Here is a 13,306-nt window from a genome sequence, read left to right as displayed (position 1 = left end):
AAAGGGATCTAGTAGCCGGGCGGCACGGTGGCGCAGTGGGTAGCGCTGCTGCCTCGCAGGACCCTCCCAGGTCCTCCCTGCGTGGAGTTTGCATGTTCTCTCCATGTCTGCGTGGGTTTCCTCCCACACTCCAAATACATGCAGGTTAGGTGCATTGGCGATTCTAAATTGTCCCTAGTGTGTGCTTGGTGTGTGTGTGTGCGCACCCTGTGGTGGGCTGGCGCCCTGCCCGGGGATTGTTTCCTGCCTTGCTTCCTGTGTTGGCTGGGATTGGCTCCAGCAGACCCCTGTGACTCTGTAGTTAGGATATAGCGGGTTGGATAATTGCTGGATGGATGGATCTAGTAGCCTAGTTTCAGGTGTAACTGAAAAAGCAATCTGTCCATCAGTGTCAGGAGAGAAGTGGTGACCATGATGTTACATGTCCTATCTATCTATATTACTAAGCGAAGGTTGTATATATGCATGGACGCCAGACGCACCGAAGCACACGCGCACTGCGACTCGGCGCCCCAGAGTCAAACCCAGCGGCTTCCCAGACTCAGTAGGTAGCGCCCAAACAACACAACACAACCTGTAAACTAAACTTCATGTCACAATACAACCGCCGCCCAAACACACACACCACCGCATATAAAACCTTCGTTTAGTAATGTTTACAGAGGTTGTATATATGCACGGATGCCAGACGCAACCCATGCCAAAAGTGCACTTGCACAGCGCCCAAGAGTCAAACTCAGCGGCTTCCCAAAGTCAGTAAGTGGCGCCCAAACAACACAACACAACCTGTAAACTAAACTTGAGGTAAAGCGTGCACGCCAACAAGTTGCCATGGTAACATATTTAAACATAGACATAGAATAACTAGATGCCGCATGACTAGCAGAATCGTACGTCAACGTCGCCGCCATATTGTGAGTGGCACTGCTGTGGAGTGAAGTAATGAATAATGTGCTGCTTGGGATTGTACAAACCGCTGTACGCTCCAAACCAGATCCCGGGGGATTACATTTCATAGGTAAGGCTGAACAATTGTTTTGGTTATATTTGGCCGTTAGAAAATCCCGTATAATCTTTACTTTAGCTAAGCCAGGCTAAGATAGCAAAGCTATGCATTTATGTGCTCAAGTGAGCCTCCAAACAACGTTTTGGCTAAACGTATTTAGTCACTATGTAGATTGTTGTTAGCTGTTAATATTTCTCAAACTTGATGATGTTTTTTCTCAAGGAGCACATTGAGGAAACACAGTTTGAAATTGACAACCATCATTTTATGCTCATGTCATTAGTTGTGTCTGTCTTTCACAAACTAAGGCTGCACCATATTGCCAGACTGAATACTCTCAAATTACAGGATCTGAGTGAGCAAGAGGAGTGTAAGTCTGGAGGAGATCAGTGAGGTTGTGGAGAGCTTTAAATGTTAAGAGCAGTATTTAGTATTGTATTCTGTAGTTAACAGGGAGCCAGTGAAGTTGAGAGAGAATAGGTGTAATATGTTCAGTGGATTTACAACAGCAGGATATTATCCTGGTAGCAGAATTTTGAAGAAGTTGTAAGCAATGGATAAGTTTTTGTGGTATACCAGATAGAATAGCATTATAGTAATCTATACGTGAGGTGACTCGGGCATTAAACAATACTTCAGTACTGTGTTGCGTAAGAACAGAACAAAGTCTGGAAATGTTTCGAAGATAGAAGAAGGCAGTCCCCGAAATTTTACTTATATGGGAGGAATGATTAGTAATCCGTCCATCCTCTTCCGCTTATCCAAGGTCGGGTCGCGGGGGCAGCAGCTTGAGCAGAGATGCCCAGACTTCCCTCTCCTCTCGCTACCAACCCTGAGAGGGCACTCCACCCTTTTCCGGCTGAGGACCATGGTCTCAGATTTGGAGGTGCTGATTCCCATCCCATCCGCTTCACACTCGGCTGCGAACCGATCCAGAGAGAGCTGAAGATCACGGCCTGATGAAGCAAACAGGACAACATCATCTGCAAAAAGCAGTGACCCAATCCTGAGTCCACCAAACCGGACCCCCTCAACGCCCTGGCTGCGGCTAGAAATTCTGTCCATAAAAGTTATGAACAGAATCGGTGACAAAGGGCAGCCCTGGCAGAGTCCAACTCTCACTGGAAACGGGTTCGACTTACTGCCGGCAATGCGGACCAAGCTCTGGCACTGATCGTACAGGGACCGAACAGCCCTTATCAGGGGGTCCGGTAACCCATACTCTCGGAGTACCCCTCACAGGATTCCCCGAGGGACACGGTCGAACGCCTTTTCCAAGTCCACAAAACACATGTAGACTGGTTGGGCAAACTCCCATGCACCCTCCTGGACCCTGCTAAGGGTGTAGAGCTGGTCCACTGTTCCACAACCAGGACGAAAACCACACTGTTCCTCCTGAATCTGAGGTTCGACTATCTGACGGACCCTCCTCTCCAGGACCCCCGAATAGGCTTTTCCAGGGAGGCTGAGGAGTGTGATCATTATATTAATAATATGTGTTTCCACTATAGAATTCTGTACAAGAACAAGAAAAACTAATGTACATGTGAACCAACTACTTATATATATATATATACTTATATACTATTATATTAATAATAATTATAGTTGTTATTTAATAATTGCCATTATTAGTGTATAAATAGATATAAATAATTGCATTTAAACGATTCGCCAAAATCAGTTGTATGTAAACGATACTGTTTTAAACATTGTTTTTTCATCAGAAAACCCAGTTTCCACGTCTACCTGTATTAGTTTAATGGCACTTTTGCCACTCGCAATAAGGCTGACGCGCTGACGTATCGTGTCTACTGGGAAACACAGTGAATGCGGCGTCTATCAATATATGTGTATGTATTTAAACTTGAGGTAGTGGTGACTACTGACAGTGCCAGCAGTCAACTACTCCACAGTGCCTGCTGTCAGGGGTTCAATTATGATTCCTAACAGCAAATGACTTCTAGCTAACAACACACCCATAGAAAAACAAAAACGAGACTGCATGGATAAAAACAATGAACGAAGGCGCCTACAACGCGCTTCTGAAACACCAGAACCAAACGAGTCACGGCTCCAAAAAGAAACAGCTTTACTACAAATATATTTATTTCATTAAATGAAAACTTTCCCAGGACGCTCCCACCCTCCATGATCTTACATCCCTAAAAAGATTGGTGGGAACAGAAAGTAATTGCCATTCTTGGATTTGCGATTCTTTAGAGAATCGGGGGTTTACTGGTAGTGAGAATAAATGAAAGGAATTCACTTAAAGGTTCAAGGTTTCGTATATGTATGCTTCATGTGACAATCATGTGTCTAATTCCTATGTCCCAACCCCCCGAATAAAAGTGTCTCATGATCATTTCTGTTTGGGTATTTTAATTTTCTATTAGTCCATAAATATGTGTTTTGTAAACTCACAAGCACTCCATTTGTGCAGTATATTTTGTTTTACCTCACATTGCTTATCTTTTATTTCTAAACAGCTCCTACAAGTCTGTATTCAAAATGTGTGAAATTATTTCTAACAAATACTGCATCTTATGGTTAATATGCAAAAGGTGCACGTACATCTTCCTTGCCAATAAAGAAATAAAAGTGGCTTGCAGAAAAAAGTGATTTAATGATAGTCAAATCACTGGCTGTCAAGCTTTTAATGAGGCTTTTATTAAGCTATATGCCTTTTGATAAATCTTAATGTTCTTGACCTGTGGCATTCCATATTAAAGGCCAGCATAAATGTGATGTATGCATTCCACCACAAAATAGTGTATATGGAGGATTGAGTGTCACTGTTTAAAACGAATAGACATGTAGTTTATATTGAACCATGTTGTCTGAATTTGGACAATGTTGCCCAAGCACTATTTTATTCTCTCTCTTTTTGAGAGATATATTGCAGACACTAATTAGCCGTATTCTGTCTGCCCAATTTTGGAGTGGATGTACTGCATTCACTCAAAATGTTGCCACATTTTGTGAACCAATAGATGTTTTCTCCTTATCTTTTTCCCAACCATAATTATCAAAGAAGCCCAAATAAATAAACTATGTAGTATATATATGAAACTTTTTATAACATGTAGTTGGTTCACATGTACATTAGTTTTTCTTGTACAGAATTCTATAGTGAAAACACAAGCAATAAGCTATATAGGAATTGATATTATGAAAATATCATTCCATTTTTCAGCCTTTATTAAGCGAGTTAAAAAACGAATGAATGCATGGATAGATTTTCCATTATCAGCTTAATTTGTATTTAACATTTTTACAGATGCTTGGAGCATTAGTATGTACTGTACTTCTTGGTCTTATTTTAAAATAAAATGTTAAAAACACGGGCTCCGCACCATGCTGCAGCCTTCACAGAGGCTTTCTTTCTCTTTTTAAAATTTATTTAGAATTATTATTAGAATTATTTATAGTTTTAATGTAATTAATTAATGTTATTAATTAGTAATTTTAAGAATTGGCTTGGTATCATACAGTTTTGAATGAATTTTTAAACTAAACTGAAGTGATCCTGTTGTCAATGCAGACTCGTGCACCAGCCTGCCTCTCTGACAGGCTACGAACTAGAAATGTTACACGGTGAGCGTAGAAGATCTGATTGCTATCTACGTCAGTAACATCAGAGAATATGAAAGAATCTTTAAAAAAAATGTAAAGTGGGATTATTATAAACTTTCACGTATTCACCTGGTAGGACTGCAGTCACTGCCACCTAAACATCCCTGCCATTGTACCCTGTCAGAAAAACTGCTCATCTGCAAATTATAAAGGGCAACAGTGAAAATATCTGGACAAAATGTTTCAAGCTCATCTGGAAATGAAAGGGGAGAAGATCCGAAACAAGGATTATATTAAGCGACTTATTGCGAGCTTGGATACAGTGATATTTGAATGCAGTGGACAACTGGCTTACACCTCTTATTTTCAGATGCTGTTTTAATGCTGGATTGGTTTCATCAGACTGAGTGGAAAAAGCAGGAGGAAGACTGGAATTTTTTGTGAATGTGCAGGATGATAAATGGAGCACATTATAATTAAAACTATGTGATCTAGGCATTGAATTGAAGGCTGAATTCGCCCATGTCACTGCCCAGGAATAGTAAGTGATCTCATTCTGGCAGACTCAGCAACAGAAATGATTCCCTCTGTGCCAATGTCTTTTTGATGAATCATTCTTAATGCTGGTGAATTCAAACAAGGAATCAAGGCCTATTAGGCCAGTTCCTTTTGTGGGTACTGCTCTATCCAAATATTAATGACTTTAAATATAGACCCGTAGCACAATCCAAGGTGGACTGACCTCATCTTATTGCCACCTATAAGCCTGCATTGACAGTAGCAGCTCTTTGTTATCTAAGTCAGAAGTTTTTATGTGTGTTTGGGGGGTTGGTGATACTGCTGATATTTTTATCTTATTTATTTGACCTTCTGTAAAATTTTAATTTCCCCTTGGGGACAAATAAAGTATAATCTACAATATGAAAATTGTCATGGATAGGCAGACTTTTACAAAAGTACATTTTTACCTTTTTTATTCTACAGTTATTTCTGACCGTTCAGTGCACCTTTCTGTATTGCTTTATTAATAGTGTGTTTATAATCTTATATAGATCAAGCCATTGATAAATAAGACTTAGAATTGTACACATTTACTATTTGTTTTAACAAAAATAGCCTTAAAAATAATTTTTGAAATTGAAATTGCTACCATTTTTTGCTGTCATACTTTTTGTCCTGTTCATTACTAAGTATGTTTTCTATTAACTTTGTATGTTGTTTTCAGTTGGTTGGTGGGCTATTGATTTTTATGTTGAAAATTCTAAGTGTTCGGTTTCTAATTTCTTTCTGTTTATAGCTCCTCATTGGATTTGAGTCAGGAACAGTAGTATTGTGGGACCTCAAGTCAAAGAAGGCAGACTATAGATATAATTATGATGAGGTAAGTAAATTCTCTAATGATGTATTTTACTTGGAATGTTTAGTGAAAAAGGGATTCAGTTTTGTACAGTTCTTCAGTGTGCTTGCCAGAACATAATACAGTGGTATTTCGGTATACGTCTGCTTTGGAATAAGTCCAACTTAGTATACATCCTGTTTGGACGCGAAAAATTTTGCTTGGCATATGACCTTTGTTTGGAATACAACTCGCGTGCTAGAACACCACATGTGGTATAGCGGGTCCGCGGCTTCAAAAAAAGGGCCAGGTTTTAACATGTATAGCCGTGTCGTTCTCCGTGGGCGTTATTGCACAACCGCAGGGAAGTTAATAAGGTAGTTGGAGCGAGTTGCACCTGCACAGGTGGGCTGTGATCGGGAAGAGTGAGACTGCATTTTTAACCTTGGATCGGATTTATTTATTGTTATTTTTATCCCCACAGAACACTTGTTTTTATGGATATTTATTAAATAATTATTTATTGAAACCAGATGCACTGCACTTTTTGTTTGGACACTGATTTTTGTTTTAAATAAAAGCACTTGGCATTCTTGCACTATCTATCTCCTGGCTTAATTTGAGAATTGTCCTCATTTGTCAGCTCATCTCGGTGACATTACCGACGCTGTCGGGTTCAGGGGCTCCCCGTAAGGACGTATGGGAGCGTGGAGCGGACCTGCATTGCCACACGAGCGTCAGTATGCCAGTTGCTAGCATTCAGTGAACAACCCGCGCTGTAACTCTGTGAATTTTCATGTGATTTTGTGTTTATTCGGGTAAATTTGAATTGATTGCTGAAAAGTATGAAGGTGGCATGCGTATCCAGAACATGGCTGCTGCATACCGTATGCCGAGAACGACGGTATCTACGATTGTGAAAAACAAAGACATTATTAAAAAGTAAAGTGAGGTTAAATTTTAAATTGTTTCATCTAATTGCTTTTGTATTTAAGTATTTTAGTATTAAGCAGTGTTTAAATTATTTTATATAATCCCATCAATGTATAATATGCCAATAACAATAGGATTTTTTTTCATGGGAACGGATTAATCATTTTCCCTTTATTTCTTATGGGAAAAATTTGTTTGGTATACGTCCTGTTTGGTATAAGTCAAAGGATCTGGAATGGATTAAGGATGTATACCGAGGTACCACTGTAAATGCTTTTTAGTGAAGTCCTATTGAAATTGTTAAAGAAAAGTTTCAGCAGAGTTTAATGGCAGAGTTGTATCTCACTATTTGAAGGATAGTTAATGCTAAGATAAGTTTTACTTATGCATGCATTTTCAATTACATATCAATGTAGCACACATAACTTTGCAAAGTGACACAGTGGCAGGCTTGCTTTAAACACTCTAAAGCACAGCAGTATCCGTGCTTTTAATTATCTGTTAGTTTCATAATATGCTTAATCAATTCATTGGGCCATTGGGTAGGAGCCTATCATGGCATGATCAGGCACAAAACTGTACTCAGCCCTGTGTGGGACACTGGGCTGTCAAAGGACATATCCAGTAACATATTAACCAGGGCCAATTATGCACGTTCAGCCCTTTAGGTATGTATTGCTTTAGAATATGAGAGGAAGACAGGAATACTCAGATAAAACCCCCATTCAGAAACTTCAGGCAGACAGCTATAAAGCCAAGATTGGATTATGGTCTCCTGGAGCCGCAAGGTAGCAGTACATGTAGTAAAACAGAAGCCTGTTTGAATGTATTCATATTAATGCTCTGTATTTTGTGTCAATTTACTACAAAAGTCCTTATTGTGTTTTTGTTTAATAAAATTGCACTGACTGACATTCTAACATATGTACAATTTGTTTTGTGCCTAAATTTCAGAGGCATTTTAATTATGTATATATTATGTATTGCACAGCAATAAATGTGCTTAATAATATTTTAAGTATTTAAGGTAAGGCAGAGCCGTCTTGCTTGGTAATAAACATTTATTTTGTAATAATTTCTCCGTTACATATACAGTACACATATAAACATAATATCAATCATAATAAGTCTCTTGGTAATTGTAAATTTACAGCTGAAAATATAGCTTTATTTAGTGGAAAGATTATTATAAAAATAATTTTTAAAAAGTGGCAAAATTATAAGAATGAAGAGAAACACTCTACACAATTGAAGAAAAAGCACAAAACCATGTATATGAAAACTTAACACTGCTGCTTAAAGCTAAATATCCCCTTGGGACACAAACACGTTCACGGTTGGAAAATCTACAGGTCTGTGACATGGATGAGAGTGGCCTGCAACCTTCCCATACAAATGTGTAATATTTCGGCACTTATCAGGTGTTTCTAAGAAAATAATGCTGCAGTTGGCTGGTGTAAGTGTAATAAGTTGGCACTACAGTTTCATCCAAAAAATAATTAAACAAACCAAGCTTTTACAGTCTGTAGTGTAGTGTGCATATTTTTATCTGCTGTCTTGCTTTTGTATTGTGTGTGCATTTTTAAAGAATAATGGATTGTGCATGGCTGATTTTATTAGTGATAGATTTGGCTGGCAATGACACTCTTAAAGGTGGAACTTCGGGTGTAAGTGCAAGTCTGTACAACATGCAAAATCAGTATAAAGAGCTCCATTTACAAATATAAAAGAAGTGAGTTAGGAGAACAGTTTTCTGGTAACGAACTGATCAAAACAGCATATTCCTTTATTTCAACCAATGTATTTAGTCATACAAGGAGTAAAATGCACTTACTTGAAGTGGCATCCTGACTATGCCTTGGAATAATTTGTTAGTATTTCAAGTGCTTCATCACAAAGTCAGAAGAAAAAGGTGGTTATAGCTTTTCAGGTAACCTCTTTTCAATTTTGGTATGACACTGTTAATTAATATTTTTCTCTACTCTTCAAAGTTCACAATTAATATTTTTCTCAATACCTCAAAGTTCACAATGATCTGTGTCAACTCCAACAAGCAAAACCTGCTAATTTTCTCAGTTTTAAAAGTCAGTATTCAGGCAGAAGTGAGTACTGCACTAGACATGCACCTCAGGTTATCATGATTTGCTGTCCGTTTCAGGACCTTTTGCAAATTTTTCTTCTAGTTTTGCTGTTTATGTACAAAATGCCCAAGAAGTCTATGAACTCTAGCGCAATTGTGAACTTAAAAATAAGTTTAACAAAGTTTCTTTGTTTAATTTCTACGGACTGTACATTGCTCAGGATTTGTTACAAGAGGCTTTGTAAGCTTGATCTGCACGTGGCATAATTATTTAGTAGCACAATGAGCAATTCTTTTCACAAATGAAAATAACTAAAAGCAAATATAGACACATACAGTACAGTACTAACAAATATAAATCTTTACATTTTTGTGATGAGCAGCATCTTTGTTTATAATTAACAGTTTACACAGAACCAAGCAGTTTCATGTTTATGCCTAGAACAATGTCATAGCGAAATCTGTTTGCTGAATTTACAAAACTGCTTTCTTATTGGTATTTAAGCATTGCTTATAAAAAATAATATTTTAAGTTAAGTTAATTTTTGTCATTAACACAAATGATTGATTACCTGGGTATATAGTCGCATCTTGGTTTTAGATGCGGCCAGTTATATGAGTCATTATTGACAATTCAGACCACCACCAAAATTTATTTCTACCCCTGAACTAATCCTTTGCAAAAAGTCTAAAAGCAGTGCCTATCCATATTTTGATGTTAACTTTTGGAGGTGGCAGATAAGCTGAACAAATTTTGATTTGGATGTCTTAGTACACAAAGTATCTGCAAGCACCTTGAAAGCGGTGGCTACTTCATTACATGGCATAAAACTTAAAGCTTTTTAAGCTACTGTATTTTGACATATGGGCAAACCTTTTTGTCACTTAATAAAATCAGTACATTATTCTCCAATGTGACTAATCAAGATATAAAAAAACAACTAAACTCAGTTAAAATGTGACAAGAGTATAGTATAACATAGTACAGATATATTACCTTGATGCAAAAAACAGGCATTCTAGTGTCTTTATTTAATCTTACCAAAGTAAGTGACCTTCAGTATTACTCATTTAATTAACAGGCAAAACAAGTGTCCCCTTCCATAATGAATGGGGAGCTACTATTGCTCTTAAATACACTCCTCTTTATTCTTCTATGGGCACGCAACCAGAAGGGTCAGTTCTCTCTCCTCCTCCACAACATTCCTGAGCTGTGTTGGCTTCAATGCATATTCAGACTCCTTGCTATAGTGTGTTTGTAGTTCAAACCTGAAAAGAGACCAAAACACTTTTGAAGGGTCAACACCCTATTTAGTGGCTTCTAGATGTTCCCAGCATATTTTGGAAAGTCTTGGCAAAGTGAGCTGTGATATCTTTTGTCATATTTGTGTTACATATTCAACATCCACTACACTGAAAAAAATCAACCACTTTTCCTTGAAAGCAATTAAAAACTGTTATGCATTAAGAATTTGATAGGCTGGCTTTAGCACATTGTGCATTATTCAGGAGAAGTGGTAAGGGTTGGTAGATAATTTGTTTGTAAGTATGATGATGGCATCTATTTCATGGAATAGGTTTTTATGTAATAAAATGAGGTCCTTTTTTTGCAGTCTATTGCCTATAGGATTATAACTAAAAAACACTGTGGTTGCCTGATAGGCCGCTTTCATTGCCAAAAACTGTCAACCTCTCCTGTCATCAGTTCAACAGTTTGTTTTCATATCAAAATGATGGGCAGGTCTATCTCTTAACATGATTCCTTAGAGCAGATTTTTTGTAGATGTCAAAAGAAAAGGGGTATTTCTTTGTGCATTTCAAATAATGTTTCATAAACTAGACATTCTTACAAAGATGAGTGGTGTCTTTTACCATAATAAAAAATCTTTTAACATTTTTTTCCTTGCTAAAAATTTGCCTTAACTACCCACTGAATTTACCTTTAGCCAGATATTTTACTTTATTATAGTACTTTGTTGTTGAAAACTGTTTTATATTTTTACTCTGTATGTTTGATATGTATCTGTACATAACATGATGTTTTTTTGTGAAGTGTTTTTCTCTTATCTCAGACACATTTTTCAGTTGCACGGTTCTTTATGTTATTTCATGAAGAGGTAAATTATGAATTATTCTAGCTTAATGATTTTATTGTACAAATTGCATTTTTGATAGAGACATTGCAGCTAATTTTATTTATACACTGTGAAATTCATTAAACCAATGTATGCATTCTGAGAGAGCAATATCTGGCCTTTACTTAGACATTTTGAACAATGATGTTAATTATAAAATGATAAAAGATATGGTTACTTATTTCAAAATAGTTAAACTGAAGAAAAAGACTATTTTGTTTATAACTTTCATCAGTAAAAGTATACAAATCACCAGTGGACATTTGACAACCATTTTTTTGTTGTTTAACAAATTCTGTGTTGTTTTTTATTATGTTTAGGAGCTTGTTCTAATACTGATGCAGTATGTCAATGTATAACATTCAATATGCATTTTCGGTAAAAACATTAACATCTGCAAATTATTTCATTGTAATTTATGTACAAAGTATGATTTCTACTCCAGATGTATATTTGAAGAACACTGAGTGAAGATAATAAAATCATTGGCAATTATATCAAAGTAGCAGAAAATGGCCAAAAATAAGACTCTGTTAAAATCAAATTACAAACTACATCCTCTCCAGTTACAACTGATAACAAGGTTTAAAGACTGATTTTTTTTTTTACTGGATTTAGAATTCCCAAACTTGGGCTGATCCGATGGTCAATGATATCCATCACCAATTGGCTCTACACATTTGCAGAAATTTCACCCATCTAATTTTTTTTCTTTTGTTTAAATAAATCTTGCATGCCTTACAAGACAGCTTAGCAAGAAATAGCTGTAGTTGAGGAGAGGCTGCCTGATCTGTGCATTTCACACAAAGTTTGAATGGGAAAAACACAGGTATATTTGTAGCACCATGCTGCTGTGGTGCTCACATACTTGGAGTTCTCCAAGTGCTTGAAGTGAGCTTGTACCCATTGGCACTCAAAGCTTCAAGGAGAGAATACCCCCTTTTGATGTCATATACTAATATACACACGCTGCGACTTCCAAGGTGGACCTGTTTGTCCCATCATATGTAACTAATAACAGATTTGTGGGAGGAAACAGAACACGCAGACTAAACAGAGTACTGCATCTAATTTGGTTCCACTTCAGGCACTGCTTGCAAGCAAATACAATAGTGTATTGTCTTGGCTGTGTAGTGAGACATCTATAAGCTTAAGAGGCTGACTCCACATTTGTTTCTGGCACCAGCCAATACGAAGTTAGACAGCAGACTTCAAACATTGCTAATTAAATCCAGTGAAAGAAACTGAGGGCTGAGTTCATTGGGCTCCCCACAAACAATGATGTTCACAGGAGAGTGCCCCACGTAGCTCTCTATGCAATAAGACAAAAGTGTTAAAAATGGAGGCTGCCGCAGGCTGTGGAAAATGGAGGGGTCAGCAAGTTAAAAAAGAATTCTTGTTACAATAAAGAGACTGCATTCCCTGGGACCAAATGAAACACCAGATCAGCAGTCAGGGCATTCTCCATGGCCATAACAATGGAGAAGTGGCAGTTGGATAATGTTCCCTCTAAGCTGAAAAAGTGAGTGATCGCTCATACAATTTAGGAGCATTACTCACAGATTTTACATGGTTATTAACAAAAGGATCTGACTTTAAATTAAAATCTCAAGAATTAAATAAAAATTGTTTAAACAAGATCAAAAACTGACCTGATTTAAATGAGTTTCAAACAAAATTGTGCTATATAAAACAGTCTGTTTTTTCTTTGTAACTTCCACTGTTGATTTGTGGTCACTTTAACCATGTCGAAGAGAAAAACTGAATAGAGTTTACATAGTACATCAAAGAAATGGTGTTTAGAGTTTAGAATTGAATGATGGCCCTCAGGGAAAGCATGGAGCGACTTGAAAGTGGACCGTCTCAATTTAAACTAGAAATCTCATCTTGACTCAGCCAAAAATTATTAAAAATCAGTCAAAATATACCACCTGACAATATACATATGTACCCCAACATATTTAAATCAGATTTGCCTTTATTTAAATAATATCTTAAATATGGAACATTCTAGTCTTACCTTGTGTTATATTTATAAGATGTTCCATATGTGTTAAGTAATGTAAGTTAATATTCCAAGTATTACTTATAATACTGATCTACATGAAATCCATTTTCACAGTTAAAAATAAAAGTTTATTGTCAGATGAACTGAGTAAATGTTTTTTTTCTTATTTAGGTGAACTACAGCAGATTGACACACATATTGATTTGCTTTAATCTTTACCGTTAGGCAAACA

At 37.0% G+C, this 13,306-nt stretch overlaps 1 protein-coding gene and 1 long non-coding RNA gene across 2 annotated transcripts in view; one reads left to right on the top strand and one right to left on the bottom strand.

Moving 5' to 3' along the window:
* Positions 1-13,306, top strand: part of LOC114648702 (syntaxin-binding protein 5-like) — a 580,738-nt gene that overhangs the window by 329,347 nt on the left and 238,085 nt on the right. The window contains 1 exon segment of the mRNA XM_051924863.1: positions 5,880-5,963. Coding sequence (XP_051780823.1) covers positions 5,880-5,963 — 84 coding nt within the window.
* LOC127527161 (uncharacterized) overlaps positions 1-13,306 on the bottom strand; it is a 121,310-nt gene that overhangs the window by 57,119 nt on the left and 50,885 nt on the right. The window lies entirely within an intron of this gene.

This window comes from Erpetoichthys calabaricus, chromosome 3, assembly GCF_900747795.2.
Source record: "Erpetoichthys calabaricus chromosome 3, fErpCal1.3, whole genome shotgun sequence".
Classification (NCBI taxonomy): Eukaryota; Metazoa; Chordata; class Cladistia; order Polypteriformes; family Polypteridae; genus Erpetoichthys; species Erpetoichthys calabaricus.
The sequence above is the reverse complement of the archived record's forward strand: the minus strand, read 5'-3'. Positions and strand labels throughout refer to the sequence as shown.